The 19,076-nt window shown below is 39.4% G+C and overlaps 2 protein-coding genes across 7 annotated transcripts; both read right to left on the bottom strand.

Moving 5' to 3' along the window:
• Positions 1–141: 141 nt before the first annotated feature.
• On the bottom strand, positions 142–6,842 carry LOC116851303 (catalase). Of its 2 annotated transcripts, none has more exons than XM_032830605.1 (8): positions 6,630–6,842; positions 2,530–2,704; positions 2,304–2,445; positions 1,921–2,071; positions 1,662–1,841; positions 1,393–1,584; positions 1,052–1,288; positions 142–955 (listed from the first exon to the last, which is right to left on the bottom strand). In XM_032830605.1, exons 1-8 carry the CDS (start codon positions 6,690–6,692, stop codon positions 554–556), a joined length of 1,542 nt encoding a protein of 513 aa, XP_032686496.1. In that variant the 5' UTR covers positions 6,693–6,842; the 3' UTR covers positions 142–553. The 2 variants fall into 2 exon arrangements, with proteins under 2 accessions (XP_032686496.1, XP_032686503.1); XM_032830612.1 differs by lacking the exon at positions 6,630–6,842 and adding an exon at positions 2,839–2,970.
• A 1,300-nt stretch (positions 6,843–8,142) lies between these two features.
• Positions 8,143–19,012, bottom strand: LOC116851267 (JNK-interacting protein 3). 5 transcript variants are annotated; one of them, XM_032830564.1, is made up of 19 exons: positions 18,083–19,008; positions 17,529–17,859; positions 17,293–17,413; positions 16,689–17,096; positions 16,393–16,587; positions 16,265–16,300; positions 16,059–16,076; positions 15,671–15,728; positions 15,531–15,587; positions 15,114–15,449; positions 14,856–15,035; positions 13,136–13,337; positions 12,178–13,091; positions 11,872–12,091; positions 11,471–11,756; positions 11,206–11,403; positions 11,001–11,090; positions 10,745–10,805; positions 10,060–10,206 (listed from the first exon to the last, which is right to left on the bottom strand). In XM_032830564.1, exons 2-19 carry the CDS (start codon positions 17,820–17,822, stop codon positions 10,203–10,205), a joined length of 3,678 nt encoding a protein of 1,225 aa, XP_032686455.1. In that variant the 5' UTR covers positions 17,823–17,859; positions 18,083–19,008; the 3' UTR covers positions 10,060–10,202. The 5 variants fall into 5 exon arrangements, with proteins under 5 accessions (XP_032686438.1, XP_032686455.1, XP_032686465.1 ...); XM_032830574.1 differs by having other exon boundaries at positions 12,178–13,070; positions 18,083–19,005; XM_032830547.1 differs by lacking the exon at positions 10,745–10,805 and having other exon boundaries at positions 8,143–10,206; positions 18,083–19,007.
• Between the last annotated feature and the right edge of the window lie 64 nt (positions 19,013–19,076).

Raw genomic sequence — 19,076 nt, 5'->3', positions numbered from 1 at the left:
GCCTACCTTGAATTCGCGCGAAAGTAAAATCGGGTATTTCATTTTGTTTATTCAAGGTTAGAAAGGAGCAAGTAGCGAACACTACAAACACACGATTGGGATACGATGCAATTGTTAATGATTTCAAAAATTTTATTTACATACAAATCCCCATCTCGTCTTTTTAGAAAAAATCATACAATTTTCAATAGTATACATGTATATTGTAATTCGTAGCAAAATATAATATCTTAAAATATCAAACAATTGTATGATACATTTTGATCTTAATCGTCTTCGAACAATTAGCGTGCATTATACATGTAGATGCCGTATTATATCATGTTATAGGCACTAATGGTTACACACCCACACCCTCGTAAGGAAAAGAAAGGCATTAGTATTACATTAGATCTAATTAGCGCATTAACGCTAATTATCGCTAAGAGCGATATACAATAGTTCAAATATACGAGAGAAATAGTTTCGGCCGTAATTCGACAAACATATCCGATCAATACAAAATCTTATGGAAAAAAACGTAGAAGTTGAGTGGAACGAGTGCGCATCCTTTTCAGAGGTTAGCCGATCTGCCTAAGGCGTTGATGAGCATCCCGCTTTTACGTAAGCCCTCTGTTAATCTCTGCGCGAGATCAACGTCAACTTGAGCGAAGTTTCGCACAGCTCTCTCGACAATGAACGTCGACGCACCACGTAGACTCCCGACCATATTCTTTACCAATCTCTCTTTAGCGGCCTCGTCGAGAACTTTCTTCCAGAAGTTCGTAACCTGACCAAAGTCATCCTCGTCCTTGGGATCGTAACGATCGACGTCTCCGTTCACCGGGAAGCTAGGCGAGCGCACTGCCGGACATTCCTTCGGGCCGCTGAAGCTGTTCGGATAATAATTCGGCGCGCCACCCTGGTTATACAAAGGCATGTTGCCGTCTCGCTGATAATTCATCGCGGAGATCGTCTGTGTTGCATAAAAGAATTATATTAGAAATATGTGTTCAAGGATATTCAAAATAAGTTTAACTACTAATGACATGATTTGCCATTAAAAACTTACCTTATACGGACAATTTACTGGCAACTGAAGATGATTTGGACCAAGACGATGTCTATGAGTATCGCCATAGGCGAAAAGTCGGCCTTGCAACATTTTGTCGGGACTCGGTTCGATACCGGGTACCATGTGCGCTGGATCGAAGGCCATTTGCTCCACATCGGCGAAGTAGTTTTCAGGATTGCGATCCAACACTAACTTACCTACTGGTATCAACGGGAACTCCTTGTGCGGCCAGATCTATCCAAAATTTATTTAATTTTTAAAATGGTCACAATGCATTTACTATAATTACATAAATAATCATTAATTATGAATTATTCATTAAATTAAGTGATAATTACTTTCGTCAGATCAAACGGATTCCACCTAAAAGTCTTTGCTTGTTCAGCAGTCATCACTTGGATGTATAGAGTCCAGGACGGATAGTTTCCTTTGGAAATCGCGTTATAAAGATCCCTGATCGAGTAATCGGGATCACAAGAGCTGAGCTCGGCGGCCTTTTCCGCGAGGATATTCTTGATTCCTTGATTGGTCTGGCATTATATTTTTAAATATTAATAATCAGCTATTTGTGAATAAAACAAATATTGTTCAAGATAAGGGAACACACCTTGTAGTGGAATTTGCAGTATACCATCTCGTTCTTGCTATTAACCAGTTTGAACGTGTGAGAACCATAGCCGTTCATATGACGGTAGCCGTCAGGAATACCGCGATCACCGAAAAGAAACATAACTTGATGCGTCGATTCAGGCCTGAGAGAAATAAAGTCCCAGAACATGTCAGCATCCTAAGCAAAGAGATTTTATTAATGCGCTCTTCAGATCACAAGTGACTTGTTACGTGAAATCATGTATACATATACGTACTTTCAAATGCGTCGCGGGATTTCTCTTTTGCGTGTGGATGAAACTCGGGAAAAAGAGTGGATCCTTGATGAAGAAAATGGGCGTATTATTGCCAACGAGATCCCAAATACCCTCTTCGGTGTAGAATTTCACAGCAAAGCCACGTGGATCTCTGGAAACGACAGATTGTAATAAGTGTATCAATGATAATTAGAGGGACACGAATGGAGAATTTTCGAATTAGTTGTATCTTTATTTTGAAAAATAAAAAGCGAGAGCATCGATGTATATGTCAATGCAATAATATTAAAAGTGGCAACGCAATTATCTCCTTTGCATATTTACTACTGCGTCAGAGTTAAATAGTGTTTTATTGCAGTACTGGCATTTTCTTTATTTATTACCTGACCGTATCGGCAGAACCGCTTTCACCACCGACGGTGGAACATCGTATAGCGATCGGAGTTCTCTTTCCGATAGTGGAAAACACCTTAGCCTTGCTATACTTGGTGATGTCATGTGTAACTTCGAAATACCCAAACGCACCTGGCAATTACGCATAAAGTCAATAAGTAGTTCCGGTGATCTAATTTTTTCTTCTCAACTTTAAAAAGTTGTGTGCAAACGTACCCGCTCCTTTCGCATGCACAACTCGTTCCGGAATCCTCTCTCTGGCGAAATGCGACATCTCGTCCAGGTAAACGAAATCTTGCAACAACATGGGCCCACGAGGGCCAACCGTAAGGCTGGCCTTCTTCTCAGAAATAGGTGCTCCATTTGCAGTCAGTAATACAGGTTGTTCACCCTGTAAGAATATTATATAGATAATTAAAAATTATTGATAAATGTACGTGAAATAGATTTTTATCTAGAATATTATCATTCTTATATATCATAAATTTTGCTAAATTTCCGATACTATAAAGCTAAATAAATTACACAATCGGACTTTTTCCCACGGTCGCGCTTTTTCTTTTTTCTCCAAAATAAAAGAGAGAAACCACGATGAATAGGGGATCTCTTGTCGCTGCTCATTTCGTTAGTAAACGAAGTGTACCGTCGAATAGGTGTTTTATAGAACAAAAATCACGTAATCGCGTGCGCGGCGATCGTAGCAAAGTCCGAGGGAATGGCTCTCTTTCGAAATCTTCTATTTATCTATCATCAACGCTCCACTTCAACATTTTATTGCTGTAATTATCGTTCACGATAGCGTTGAAGAGGCATTTGTGTCATAACACGTCGCTGCATTTTATTGCTTGCAATAACAGCCGAAAAACAGAAACTTTTTCCTCTAAATTACAAAATTCGAGTTTTCTTCGACGAACGATTGCCGCAAGTAGCTGCACAAAAGTTAGTAATCGATTATATAAGAGAACAAACTGACATTAAGCAATAAAAATTATTCTGCACAACCGCAAGCGAGACTAACGATCCATAAATTTCCCGTGACGTTTTTAATAGTGTCATTTATCTTTTCGACGCAAATAAAGTTTCTCCACGCGACATTTTTGACAGTTAAATATCATTGCTTTTGTACTCGACATTTACTAATATGTATATTTTATACTCTCTGTGTACATGTAAAATAATATAACAATATTATTAACATATAGAGTATATACGGCTCTTATAGGTCAATCGTATTGTTATTGTTATTTGCTTTATTTATATTTAATTAATCTCTCTAAATTCATGTACTTGTCAACATTCAGGAACCTCGCTCATTATCACTGTAATATTTAGCGAATCGCGGCACACCAAGGACGTCGTGAAAAGACAATCTATTTGTATATTTGCGAAAATTGATCAACGGAGCGTCGCGCTTAATTTGTCGTAAGTATATTGATTATTTCTGTAAGATATGCTTCGCCGTACTCAAATATAATTTTATGATATGAGTAAAGAGCGTTGAGCACACAATAACTGGGAAGTCGCATTTTTTCAAACGTGACACAGTGTATATTGTTTTTAAATTACTGCTGTCGACCTAATGTGTTCGGCTCAGGCAGTTGCTAAGTCTTTTGGAATGCAAATTACACAGGAGTAAGCGGCATTTTAAAAATACGACGGATAAAAGTCTCGCCCGCGAATATTTCACCTGCAAGCGCGCGTTTCGCTGATATCTTTCGCGTGATAAGCGTTACTTAATCAGCTATTTTATTTGATTAACACGATAGATCTCTACAAAAATGACGCTGGACGCAAAAATATTTAGTTTGTCCGTATCACTACTTTATCGTGTCGCGATGACACAGCTTCAGTTATTTTCGCGATCTTACATTCAACAGAAACGCCTTCAACGCATAATTTAACGTGCGAAATAAATCGCTCGATTATATAAGAGATTTTCTAACACTTTACTCTCGGTACTTAATTATTTCTGCGACAAATATAGATAAAAATAATGCGATTCTACTATCTTAAACGTCTCAAGATATAGTCAAGGGTTACGACCTACGTTTTAATATCGTAGTGAAATCGCAAGTTGGCTCTTTCGTGATCAATCAAGGCCGTGTGCAACTGCGCTGTAAACACTTTAGAAATTCTATCGGATTCTCCCGACGATTGATTCTCCGCGACACGCAAACCTTTAGGTGCCAGATATAAATATCCTTTAATCACGTTTTTCTTATGTAAGAGAAACATACGCGTAATAAAAGAAAAATCGAATACAAATTAATAAATTTCATGAACTTCTACAATAACAAACGATAGTGCACTAGAAATTCTATGTTATAGTTATCACGCTCTCTTCGCATAAAGTAGATATTTATTTTTAAACGCAACTGGTTGATATAACTAAGCTACGATATGATTTTATTTTATTACATTCCAGAAAAAAAAAATACATCGCGCACAGTCGTATCATATCTACATGATTACACTTAAGTATCTTTTTGCACGCAAATAAATTGCATAGATGGTAGTATCTATCTTATCGCGCACAATATATGCGCTTTCGTCTCATGAATTTAGAAACATAAAATATTATCATTTTGTTGAATATTTCAGCGAGACATCAATTTTTTGTCATGATTTATAGTTAATATTTCTATAAACTCGAGAAAAGTTAGTAAATTTTTCTTCTAACTCGTGTTATTATTTTTGAAGATTGTCGGTGTTGGCAAACAATTGTGACTTATACCAGAGACTCAAGTCTAAAATAAAAACATATTCATATTTTCGTGTATAATTGCGTTGATCGCAAACGTAATCAGCTATAATTGCACAGGTTGCTCTTCTGCCGAAGTACAGAAGTCAATAGTAAGGTCATATTCGAAGCAACCACAAAGTCGCTCGTGTCATCCTTGAATGAATATTTAAACGGCAGTCTAATCACAAAACTTTTTCATATAAAAAGGCTGAAAATTCTGGTAAATCGAGCCACTTCAATGTAAATACGTATGCATCTAATAAATATGTCGCATTACTTTTAACAACGTAATTACTGAGATTTGAGAATTACATGTCAAAAGATACATATTACAGGACATGAAATCTATTTGATGTAATTTTTCGGGAAAATTTCCTTTTCTATTTGGTTTAACGCGATACTGTGACACGTGGATCTTGACGAACAACTTGTATATGGAACGATAAGTCATACGATTTCTTTTCTAATACGAACGTTCTATTTTTTTATATATTTCTGGCATGTTATGAGATATATTATTTCGTATTTCGTAATTTTAATCACATATTTGAACATAAATTTCATGTGCCTTCTCTCCCGAATAATCTATCGCGTATCTATTGTTGCGATAGCTTACAATAAAATCTCGATTAAAGCATTTTATGCAAGCGTAGAGGTGGAATTCTACTCAAGAGTCTGGATAATATCAGTTGTTCACGTAACATCGTTGAGATATCGTTAAACGTAATTGACGAAAGATTGCTCCAAGAGAAGGAGACAGCGATAAATATAATTTTTAAGACATTCGTTTTTCTCGTCTCATTTTGATTCGCTTTCTGTCGAAAATATTAAGAACTTAGTAGAGGCGAATTAAAGCAAACGAACTATGCTCGATTAAACGTAATTAGATTTTCTAAATGCGGTCAGCTACATACATTTCGCATATCGTGTTAGTGATTATTCAATTCCTGTTTGAAGCGTTAATTGATGCGTTGCTATCTGCAGCAAACTGGACTAGTTCGTTACAACCGCAAGCGCAATACGTTCCTATGTAAAAATGCATTACGTCTTTAATATATTCCTTGTTTTTATCACAGGTCAAAGTAGCCAAGTCATTCTCGCTTCCCGTCTCTCACTCGAGCCATTCAATATCACACACTCATAAGCTGACACCGTACAGCTAGAAAGTTAAAGAACACGATTATATAGCGGGAGGGGATACTGGAACAGTCAAGCTCTTTTGCTCGTCTCTGATACGGTATCTTAACATACGATAAGATGGCAGGATCCAGTTGGATAAGTTCGCCATAAACGAATAAAAATTCGCATTTCCGTTCTAAGTCGATAATTTGTCTTTAGAAATCGCACAGACCTCGAAACGCATTATCCTAAAAGAGAGCAATAAAAAAAAATATCTTCATTTTCTCGACGCAGCGATCAGAATCGTGCATGTGTCATTTGCCGGCGAGGAACGGTTTGAGAACCGCTGATCGCAACTGCGTATCTTAGCTAATCCCGCTTGACTTAACTCTGTCAAGAAGCTGAACACAGGCGTGTATACGTGACGTGCAGAGGCGCGAGTACCATTGCATACCTTGTAATTCTTCTTGTAATCGTTCAACTGCTCCGACGCGGGATCTCGAACCGGGCAGGCCATTTTGTCAACGATCGCTTTTCCGCAGCTGCTGTAATTTCTAACGAGTAATGCGGTGAATGCGTTCCCCGGCGTCTCGCAACGACGTGACGAGTAGAAACAACCACCCGGTGGCGATCGCGGCGTGCTTATATCATGTCCGTGTAACTCCAACACGAAGGACGATGGGTGGGAACGTGTACACGTTGCGGCCAGACAGTAACCGTGGAATGCCGGCGGGACTATTCGAAAGAGGCGGGTGAGGTGCGCGCATACTTTCGTCATCTTTCGGCTGGATCGCAGGTCCCTAGATCCTTTCGATCTGAACTTTGCCGCGGTCGCGGCCGTTGATCCGATTGCACCTTTCGTGTACACTTTTTCTTATTGGTCGTTTCTAAAATGGACCCAACAAATCTTTTAGTCTTGATCTTACTTTTCTGTATTTTGTGGAGATTGGAGTATGTTCTTAATTTAAATATGCTTTCATATATTTTTATACGCACGCTTTCTTTGCCTCTCTTTGCAATTTAAATATATGTATACAAGTCGTACTTTTGAAGGAACGTGACTCTCGTTTAATGCGAATTTAATTGTAAATTTAGAGTTGTGTGATTTAATAAATTATTTATTTTCATATTTACAACAGGAGCTATATATCTGTTTATGTACAACACCAAAGTAAATGTATAGTATTATAATGGTTACAGTTTCAGGGCTATATATAAAATGTCAATAGGAATCGTACTAACTCATATAGCATAAACTTCTAAAAGATGTCTTTTAGACATTTTTAAGATGCTTTTTAGAAATCCTTTGATAAGGATCGCATTTTTTTAGGAGAAACAAAGGAAACGGAGAAATACATAAATATAAATTTTTTATATGTTGACACGGTGACAATTCATAGGTTAATCTGATAAAATCATCGAGAAAAAGTGATATCGCGTACCTCGAATCTTCTATACGACGATTAGATTATATCGTTATCTTCTCACGTCGAAAATATAATTACAGCTAATTAAAACGTACAGAAATCCAAGTGAAATATATGCAAGCTGTCCAAAAGTTTGCACTAATTGGCTATCATACTAGTTCAGCAGTGCAGTTGAAAAGAACAGACTATAGTTTATTTGCTGTGACTTGAAATAGTTAAAAAAAATACGATAGATCGATCAGAGTGTGATATGAAAATGAAAATATGTTCATCAACACGTTGATGAATGATGTTCATGTTCAAGATTTAAAGATATTTTTGAAAAATTAAAAACACTGATAAGCGTAGCAAATTTAACTTTCTTCATAACAAAAAAATATATATGTATACATCTACTCGACAAATAATCGTAACACGCGCTTATTATAAACTCCAATTTTCTCTTCGTTCTAGAAAAGCAACGTTTATGCGCGCTGTTTGTGCGCGCGCGAATATTCAATTTCAATGATGTGCAATAACAGGAAGATGGTGGCGAAAAAGTCTGTTTCCGCAATTTCGTTTATTAATGCCGTTACAACGCCACCCGAGCCAGGTACAGTTCCGAGCTCGACATCGAAAGCCAGCTCAGCACGATAATTGCGCAGCTCTTCTATCGTATCCTAAACCGTCGTGCCGCGTCGCGCGTTTCTTTCAACGTGGGAACTTTACAAAATTTGTATCACCACGGATCGATATTATCAGTGGTACTGTCGACCACCGAAAAATGCAAACGTTCTACGTCGACTTATGCGCGAGGTCATTCAGAAATACGAAACAGAGTTTCCGACGCAATTTATACAAACAATATAATCGAATTATTACAATTTCATCTCTTTGGTAGCACTGTGGGCGATGTTAAGGTCGCAAAAACTGAGAGGACACTGGTTTACGCGCATGTGTAAAATGACTTTGTTCTTTCGTTACAACCGACACGAAGAATAAATTCAATTATAGATCTACACACATACGGCGCTATATTATTATTATGTACATCGTCGGTTCTGTCGCTTCTAACGATCACACGAGCCGCGGAAAGACGCTACGTTTCGCCGAGCACGATCTAACTTGATCAAGAAGTAAAAGGTGAAACGAATATTAATAATTTAACTAATAAACGTTACAGTTATTTATACAATTACTTATAATACTGCTGTCTTGCTGCTGTGGCTGCAGCTGCTGCCGACAAGAATACAGGAAAAAAAGCAGTGTCGCTGATTTCCGCTGTATTTAAGTTAACAATTGCTAGCATCGCATGTATCACGTGCAGCTGATTTTTGCCAACTCGATCAAATTTTTGCATTACACTAAGCAGCATATGTCAAGTATTTTTCTACCTTCCCGTACAGAATTTGTACAGAATTTGTTGCTTGGCGTACGTAAAACGATCAGCTCACGCAGCTGACATAAAGAGAACTTGTATCACGGATCTACACATACACACGGCGCTATATATAAACATATTATTATTTACATCATTGATATTTAATCAAGGAGAGAAACGGAGTATATATTATATTTAATTATTATTATATATTATTATTGTTATTACCATTTTGCTCCATACGTTGTACGCGAATAAAATCGGTTAGGTCAGGAAAATAATATACTTCCCGACGTAAAATAATGTTATATTACGCCTAGAAGTTTGCCTGAGTCGCACGCACCTTATTACATCTTCCGCGCGTACCGCATATATGAACGGCGATTGCGGGAGATCGCGAACGACAGGTACATACGCGAGGTACTTCGAACAAATGAATCCTTGTTACGGTGATGTGTGTGTCACGGCAGCAGCTCGTCAAAACTCATCGCCTCGTGTGTTAACATCTTCGTCGTATTATCACAATGATTGCCGGAAATTACGGTCGACGGACTTACCAGCATTTCTGTCCGTGGAGCGCGATATTCCGAAATGAACACTCGTCTGACCAATATCGGCACAGGAAAAATCTTGGCGTGTGAGATAATTCGATCCTATCGTCGCACTCGATTCGTACGCAAAAGCCTAAGGGTTGGGATGCGGCTTGACGCGAGAGAAGCGAGAAGTTGTCGGCATTGAAGAATTGAGATTCTAGTCGCAACGTGGAGAGACTCGAGAATCTTCCGACGCGCTTCTGTTGCAAGACAGGACAACACGATCGCTCGTGAAACTACGAAAGAAAATGACTCGACCTTTCGTTGGTGCCGTTTTGCTCCGCTAACGCGAAATCGCACTAGTTGCTTTGAAATTTGTTAACGTATTCTGCTACGATTGTTACACAATCTAAATAGATAGATAATTAGCACATTAGTTTGCGGCGACGAAGACCGCTCGCCCCGGTATAATCGCGTCCAACAAACCGCAATTCACGATCCAATGATCGTCCATCGACAACGTTGTGTCGCAAGCTAAATCGTTCGCCAATTCGCGCTCGATATCTCCGTCCGTAGGCTAGCCATTCATTGGCATTGGTAATGGACACTGCACCTGCCACACAATCAGATGACTCTGCTCACCGTGTTCCTCCGAATTGTTGACGGCGGCGTTCGACCGATCCATACCCTCTTCTGTTTCATCTCCGTCACCTATAAAATAATCACGAGTTTGTCATTGTTCTATCGAATAAATTTCGTTGCCCGGTTGATAGGAGACAGTGCAAGTATAAGTGGCACTTTGTACAAGACACGATGCATGACAGGTGGGAAAGCCCAACCCCCAGAGAATAAAAGAAGCAATGTATAATGCTTTTTTTTTATAATTGCATAAGAAGTAAGAGTCCAATATTTTTCTTTATATTTAATCAATTCTGAAATTTAACGTTAAACTATGCGCGTGTGCATTAAATGTATAAGCAATCTGTAAAATTTGATATTTCATAGGTTCATACGTATGTTCTATGTAAAGAATGATGAAACCATTTTGCATTGCTTTGAATTGTCTAGATTGTAAAGATGCTGTTAGTCGACTTTATTGTATCGTGCAACAGTAGGAAACGTCGTTCTGTTAGTAAAGGATGCACCGAATATTAATGAGACATTTGTTTCAAGATAGGATAGGGTGAAGAATGCTGATTGAAATTAAGAACAGGTATCAGTTACTTCTTGCTTCTCTCTGGGGGCATACCTGACCATCTGCCACACAATTAGGTGTGTTGCCACATCACTCTCGTCTTCAGCCTCTTCCGCTGAAATTACAATAATAGATTACTAAAAAAAAATACAAAAATCTTTACAATTTTCTTATAAAACGTATTATAAGTAATCACAATGATAATAAAGAAGAATTCGTATTTCTCCGCAACGTTTTTTTACAAAATCGTTATTTGAGACTTGTAATTTAACAAACACGATATACCTTATAACGAGTAAAATTTACTTACCGACTCTGAAGTCAATATAACCCTCACCACCGGAGAGAACAAGCATTGCCGGCTGTGTTCCGTCCGTTATCGCGCTCTGACCACCATGACCTGAAAGAAAGGAAAAATGTAGACAATTCTTGTTTGAGAAAGGATTAAATTCTTTAAATAGTCTCACGATAAGCAATGGCAAATACTTATTTTCATTAATATTTAAGACACTCACCAGGTACAGCAACAAACATTTTCACAGCGTCTCTGTGTCCATGAAAGCTGAGTTGGGCGTGAGCCATGCTGCAGTAAGGTATAAAGCTTCCCGGCGTGACGCCGCGATCCGACGCGAAGATCCTGACACCAACGCCCGGCGCGTCGCCTTTGTTACCTGCTGCTTGCACTCTGGACACCGCCATTGAACCACCTGCACCTACAGAACATGGATTAGCTAATGTCGATGTCCAGATATACTTCTTACATTTAACTGTTTAACTCACTTTCTGACAACGGTACTGAAATTATCACTCCGTTACCGGTACCGATCCACAGCCTGTTTGAGGAAATTAATAAAGCGGTAATGCGCACGAAGGAGAATCCGAGCTTGCCCGTACCGAGCATCTTGCTGACGTACGGCTCTATATCGACGTCTTGCAGATGTTGATAAGTATGAGCGTGATAGAGCCTTAACGTAGAGTCAAGTCTGATGCTGACCCACACACCCTCGCCCAACCAGGCCAGCTGCCGCACTTGAGATTCTCTGCGAGGATGTGCATCAACTGTGCACTGTAAAAAAAGTTTTATATTAATTAGACATTAATAAAAAAAACAGTGAAAAACCGTACATATATTTCTAAACACGGAAACATGCTTTTCAATTACATCCGTTTTTACTTCGCACCTCGAGCGTCATAGAAATAGGATCGATCACGTGAATCTTGTTTCTGTATCCGCACCACACGGTTTTTCCGCTGACCGCGGTCATGCACCTGATGGAATGTTGAGGGCTACCGAGTGTAATCACATGATATTGGGACAAATCCCACTGTCCATCCGCGCCTCTGCGAAATATCGTTACAGTGCCATCCGCCAAAGCGACTAGTACTCGACCTTGCACGTGTCTAATGAGAAGAAAAAGGAAAAAGAGTTTTATCTATTGCACTAACAAATAAACAAGATATCGATTACTATTCGAGAAGTTACATACACAATGGCTAACGCTGCATCTCTTAGCTTAACGGAATGCAAGCACACCGACCATTTGGCCACGGCTGAATGAACGAAAACCGCGCCGTTTTGAGCACCCAACCACATGGTCGGTTGTATAGACGACATTTTTTCGATTGGCGTTTCTTCGACGACCTCTTCCTCCTTCGCCTCTTCGTTCACGGTATCTTTGCCGTTCAACCGTGACGGAAACACTTCCGCGTTGTACCGTACAAAGTGAACCTTTCCCAGGTTTGCCATTTCGCTATCTATACTTTCCAGACTCTGGGGTTCGTTTGTTGAATTCTGATCTGTCATGACGGTTTTCTCGGTATTCTCGTTCGCCTGATCATCAGACGGATTGTCGGATTCGCTCTTGCTCTTGTCAGCTTCACCGTCCTGATGATTTTTCTGATCGTTCTGCTCGTTACTCTCGTTCGCATTCGTAACGTCCTCGCTGACGCCGTTGTTGTTCTCACTGTCGTTAGTCCCGTTTGTCGTACGAATCGAATTTTCATTCGAGGACTGAATGTAATCGCTCTCTTTGGCACCGGGTACGCTGGCGATGCAAAGCAAGTGTCCCTGACAAACATTGAACACCTCTAGAATGTCCGCCGGATTATTTGCGTCTATCACAGTGACCTTCGACATTTTCTGCGTCGAAGTGCAGATCCAGACAAGCGAACTGAGTTGCTGATCCCATCGTTCCGCCTCAAGTCGCCGGTTCTCGTTCTCCTGGAGCTCTTTGTCCAAATGCTCAACCGCATCTTCTGCGTCCGTCTTCGTGTTGCTCGTTTCTCGCGCCTCTGCGGCGTAAAATACGCTTCCGCCGATCATGCAACCGCCGTCGCGTGTCTTACCGCCGCCCAGGTTGACACCGGCACCGCACCAAATCTGCGCCGATAACGTTTCGATCTTACCAATCTTTTAGTCATCGACCTGATGAACATAATACATACCTTCATACCAGGCTCGGTTTCTTGCAGCGGTCGGCAATACACCGGCACCGGGACAGGCTGTCTGACAGGTGCGCTAGGCTTCCCCGGTAAACTCCATCCGTACGCCTGAAGACGACCATCCTCCTTCCTGACGTGCGCTCGTACCTGGCGATACTGTTCTCTTCGTTCGCTCGCACGTCTCGCTACGAGTTTTTCGGACGATCTGTAAAGAGGACACGAATAGATACGTTAATTGTCACGCGCTCGAGAGAGCTTCTGTTCAAGAAGGGAGAAGATGACTACAACTTTTCCGAGTTAGTATACTGTAACTGCTGTTCGTCATCGCACGCTACCGTCCATTTTCACCACACACATCCTCGATCATTTGGTTCCATCTTCACTGATACAGCAATGACAATACAACGTCTCCCTCTTGCGAATTTGTTAATAATGTATACATAGAGTGTATGTACGTTAAGTAAAAAACGAATACATCTTATGAAATCGTATGTCTTATGATGTCTGATGTTGAGGCGAAAAGTTAGAAGAGTAGAGCGGAACAGATTTACCTGCTGACCAATAAGCACCCCACCGAAAGCCAGAAAAACCAGGTATCTCTTGACAACGCCATGAAGGAGAGGCAAGGACGTAACCCGAACGAAAAGACCAAAAGCGCAGTAACAAGAGTGAAATAAAGGCCAAGTTTATAACGTAATCAAAACTTCATTTATTTCTTTCGATCAATAATGATCGTATATTATTATTTTTCCAAAAATTGTACAAATTCGTATTTACAAAATTATTTTTTTTTTCCAGACATTACTATGAAAAAAAATTGATAAATAATTTATTTGACAGCCTAATGTGCAATTCTTGCACACTTATGAGCGATATAATCACATATGTCATCATAGTATAATATACAAACCATGCCAAAACTCTCGATAATAATTAAGGAATCTTTTGTTTGTGAAGGATGTAAAAGTAAAGATAGATATATAGTAAACAGAGTAGAATAAGAAAAGAATAATAATTTTAATCTGTCATACTTCTTCTTAACCTGTCGTAAAACGTCTTGTCATTTGAATTTTGACGATCAGATCTTTGCACAAAGATACAATGAATAAAACTAAATCCAATAATACGCTATTCTTTAGATACTGATTAATAAATGTCAAACGGTATAACAAAACTAGTACGAGGACTGATTAGTACATGTACTGCAGCAATGCGCGCAAACCAGTCAGTTACATAGGCTATATTATCTAAAAGAAACTCACATCTCTCTTTAGAGCAATTGAGACTAATAACCGAATCGTGACACAAAAGTTTATGGATCCCAACTGACCAAAGAGGATTCTAATCTGTAAAGATGAGCAATTTAGAAAGTCACGCCAGAACGGTCTACTTCGTTCTTTTTGTTTTTATGGCTTTGTCCCAAGTAAGCTACGATAAAATAGTATTACCTTTACGTTCGTTACCACGATTTTGATAGCAAAAAGCATCGGAATAAAAGTAACGCATTGAATTGAACCTGTGTAGAGTTGTGCATCCACGAGAAATAATTTTCTTGGTAAAAAGTGAACTCATGGTTATTAAATAGTGATGAAATATAAAGAAAGCGTAATATGATAAGAAGAAACAGAAATATCGTCTAACTAATCAGATAAAATTAGGCAGGTCCCGATGTCAAATCGACGTGATATCTACGTGCATGTATAAAATTTGATTGATTTCTCACATGGTGTCTCCTTGGTCGAGAAAGTCTTGGCGACTTTTCAACGTACGTCTACGCATGGCGTCCAAAGGCGGCGCTGGTACGACCTGGTTAGCCGGGGCACTATAACGTACATGCGGTAACGTGTGCGTGGAACGTACCAAAGTCCCTCGATCGGCCGGTCCCGTAAAGAGATTACTAAAACTGAACCAAAAACGTTGGATTAACTATTTTCTCCTCGGTCCTCTTCAGTTTAGCAAACATGTCGTATAGTAAACGTACAACTTCCACACTGAACCTTTCCCTCCCGAGATGCTGGAAGGGTCGGTCTTGCTGGCTCGTATCATCTCCGTCCATCTGACGGCCTCTTGAAGTTCCATAAATCTTTCCTTGTATTGATTACGTTCCATGAGCACCCTCGCCATCTCCACCCGCGTAAACCGTTTCCTCTGAGACAACGGCACGTCCTCCTCGTCATCACTCTTTGTCGCTTTAGCCGCAGATTCCGCCTCCTCCTTGGTCTTCTTCAGTTCCTCCTCGAGCGCGGCGACACGTTGCCGTAATCGATCTCGTGCCTGTTGTAAACCTCGAACCTCTTCGCGCAATATCTCTTGTTCACTACAAATTTAGATGTCCAATAATGTCCCAAAATTATAACAAGATTTGGACAAGTAAGGACAAAGTTTAACAATAACTCACCTCGTTAATTCATCCACCTTAACAATCAGATCATCCTTCACAACATTAAGCGCATTTCTGTAAAAAAATACATTAGATTATGAAAATTTTTACATATGTAATAAGTATATATCTTTTTAAATACTAGCTGCAAAACTTACTTGGTGGCTAGCAGTTCATTGTTTTCCATAATGAGATTTTCTACTTCCTTCCCCATACCTATGTAAAAAATATACAAATGCATAACAATATAACATTTACAATACAAATTTAAACTAACATATAAAGTCAAATATTTTATTTTTAAAATCTTTACTTTAATTATGATTATATGTGCATAGCAAAAAATTAGAAAGGACATTCTGCAATAGGAACGATATCTATTGTAATCGATTTTCCATTCCTATTGATAACTAGTTATCATGTAGAAAACAATAAAACCATTTTATCTATTGATCTTGGTATAATGTTAATTATTGCAAAAAGATGCGTATTGTACATTACGCATATATCGTTTGAATAAGATTTTATTAAAAGCATATATCTTACCGAAGAAGTTGTCATTGACTGCATAGTGAGTTAGTGTTATGCAATCGTATGTTGGAGATATGACACGAGCCAGCATAGAATGCGGAGGTACAAACAATGGAACACAAATATAAGTTAAAGAGATGTTATAATTCAAGAAGAAATGGATGAATGGATCAAAAAAACGTATATATAAATGAAAGATCTCGTCTTTCTAACCGATATACCTGATGAAGCGTATTCGCCAGGATGAACTAAACTTCCTGAAAGATTATGAGTTGGTTAGTTTCATGAGGATGGTTAGTTGGTTTAGTTTCGCGAGAAACTTTAAAATAATATTGTTATAGTATAATACCGGTAATATCAGCTCCCTCGTCCATCTCGCCGAGCGCATCGGCATCTTGGAAGCTTAATTCTTGATATAACGTGTTGCCGCTTCGTTGTTCTCTTTCGGTTCTGCTTCTGCCGCTAGGAGTAGTAGCAAACTTCTCCACAGTAGGTGTTGTTGGTGTAATTAGAGTTGGCGGCACTTCTGTTTCCGGGCTCTCGTCTACAGAAATGTATTATTACAGTTAGAACTTTAAAACATAGAATAGAGAAATCTAGAGATATTGTATATATGCTTAAAGTATTATTAAAGATAAAACATACGTCTGGATATAGCTGTAGTTTTGTTTTCTTGCATTGGTTGATCAGTTAGTTGGCTTTTGTCGGAGGTTTCGATAGCAGCTTCACTGCTACTATCTAACATTTCTGTTCTTAAATTAGCGGCATTTGGTACGATATCCTCGTGAACATCTTCAGCATTTATACTAGCTTCCAAACTCTGGAAGCCATAACTTAACGGCCCAGAGCTACGCGACATATGAGCAAGCCCAAGAGAAGGTAACCTGGATGGTGCACGGCTAGCGGACACACTTTCCAATCTTTCTGTGCTGCCAACCAACATTTTAGTCCTCTCCATATAATCGACATGAGTCTTAAATAGTTCCGTGTATCGATCGTGCAACCGGGAATATTCGCGTTTCAGTTCCGCTTCCTTCTCTTCAAGACGACCAACTGAGAAAAACAATTTAAATCTCATATTTCTCATATACAATTCTTACTACAGAACATGTGTGTATATATATATATATATATATATATATATATATATATATATATATATATGAATAATGCATAATATAAATAAGAAAAAAATAATCTACTGTAAAAAGAACTATAGGTAGACTGGAAGTGCCATTGACATTTGTACCATGATCATGTGAGTTCTTGGTCTTGAGTTCCAGCATTCTTACAATAGATTCCAAACTATCAATTTTTGACAGAAGCTCTTTTCTCTCATCTTCGGAGACATCTTCCAGTTCGAGGAGTTTCTGATAGAAAAATGTTTTATTATATATTATGTGATACAATTATATATATTATATATATTAAACACAATATAATTTACAGATCCCAGGATAACTTGATTTATGAAAGAAGTATTACCTGATCTGATGCTTTTCTTAATTGCTTTTCTCTTTCATATTGTGTGACAAGTTGTTCATTATCTTCCCTTAGTAGCTCTAGTTCGACTTCACGTTCCTGATTCTCAGTATAAGATATATCCAGACATTCTAACACATTGACTAGCAGTGGCATTAAGTCTTTCACTACATCCTCATCGTATCTGGCTATCATCTTTTCGAACTCTTGATAAATGCTGCCTGCCAGAGACTGCACCTTCTCTGACATGACAACATGGCTATCTTCATGTGTGCCGTAGACCGTTTCTTGATCCATTTTGACCAGTGTTTTGTGTATGTATATATCTATATATCTATGAGAGAGTAACACAGAAGAACATTGTGTTACAATATAATAAATTTGCACAACAAATTTATAAACACATTTATATTATTATAGTATAAATCCAGTGACATATTAGCTACATTATTATAGCACTTTACAAAGCAATATCAATACTTCAAGATATGTTTACTGCGAAATTTGAGCAACAAATGTAATGAACGAAGAAACTAAAACTCTTTACATTACTCAACTCTTTGGGCTTGATACAGTTACGTTGCACTTTTCACAGCCAGTTAAACGGATAACGCTTCCAGAGACGTTAAAAAGCACCGAGTGCGCATTTCTGACCGTACGTCGGTCCGACTGTCGGAGCACCTTCCACACCGTCCCTTCGCTCGATCTGCCAAGCGCGACTCAACAGTAATCCACCACGTTCAACGTTCGTCAGCAAGCCGAACGTCAGATAACACATAACTGCATATAAAGTGCGTGTGTGTGTGTGTGTATGTGTGTGTGTGTATATATATATATATAATCTCGCGAATACGTTCAAGGTTCACGCGGAGGACGACGAATACGACGTTCAAATGCGACGTCAGGCGTACTGATACTGTCGAGCTAAACGATCCCGTAGATGAACAAGCATTATCCGTAGTCTTATCGTCGTCCTTGTCATACGTCACTCATTGAAAATTTGTAACGTGAGTTTTACGAACGAACGAATGAACGAACGAATGGACGGATGGATGGATGAATAGCTGATAGAGAGTCCGTTGCAGGTCACAACGCGACTCCGCGTGACGTTTCGCAACCACCGAGCCGCGGAATCACTTTTTTTGGTCCTTCCGAGCGAGCGCGAAGCGTGACAGTCAGTCGTGTTCACGGTCGCGCGACGCGTCGTCGCGACGGCCCATTATTGCGAATTTCTTGACTGTCCTTTTTTCCTCCGCGTCTCATCCGCCACTTCGGTACGACACAACCGTCAATCGACGACGGACGATCACTCTCACACTGCGCGAATTTTCGCCATTTTTCGTCAGCCAACGACCTGCCGTCCACTTTGCCCCCGACGACGTGTTCGGAAATAGATCTACGACATCTCTGGCCGACAATGTTGCTTTTTTTTGTCCTAATCTCGGTTCACTTCCGTTAGGTGGCTGCGGCATCAGCCGACAACGCCATCGGCGCGCGCGTGGATCACGGGCCAATTGATAACGCGTTATCATCGACGAGTAGATCCACGTG

The sequence above is a fragment of the Odontomachus brunneus genome, unplaced genomic scaffold (assembly GCF_010583005.1).
Source record: "Odontomachus brunneus isolate Ranch 3 - 2012 unplaced genomic scaffold, Obru_v1 Obru_scaffold_006, whole genome shotgun sequence".
NCBI lineage: Eukaryota > Metazoa > Arthropoda > Insecta > Hymenoptera > Formicidae > Odontomachus > Odontomachus brunneus.
This window is presented reverse-complemented; position numbering and strand designations above follow the sequence as displayed.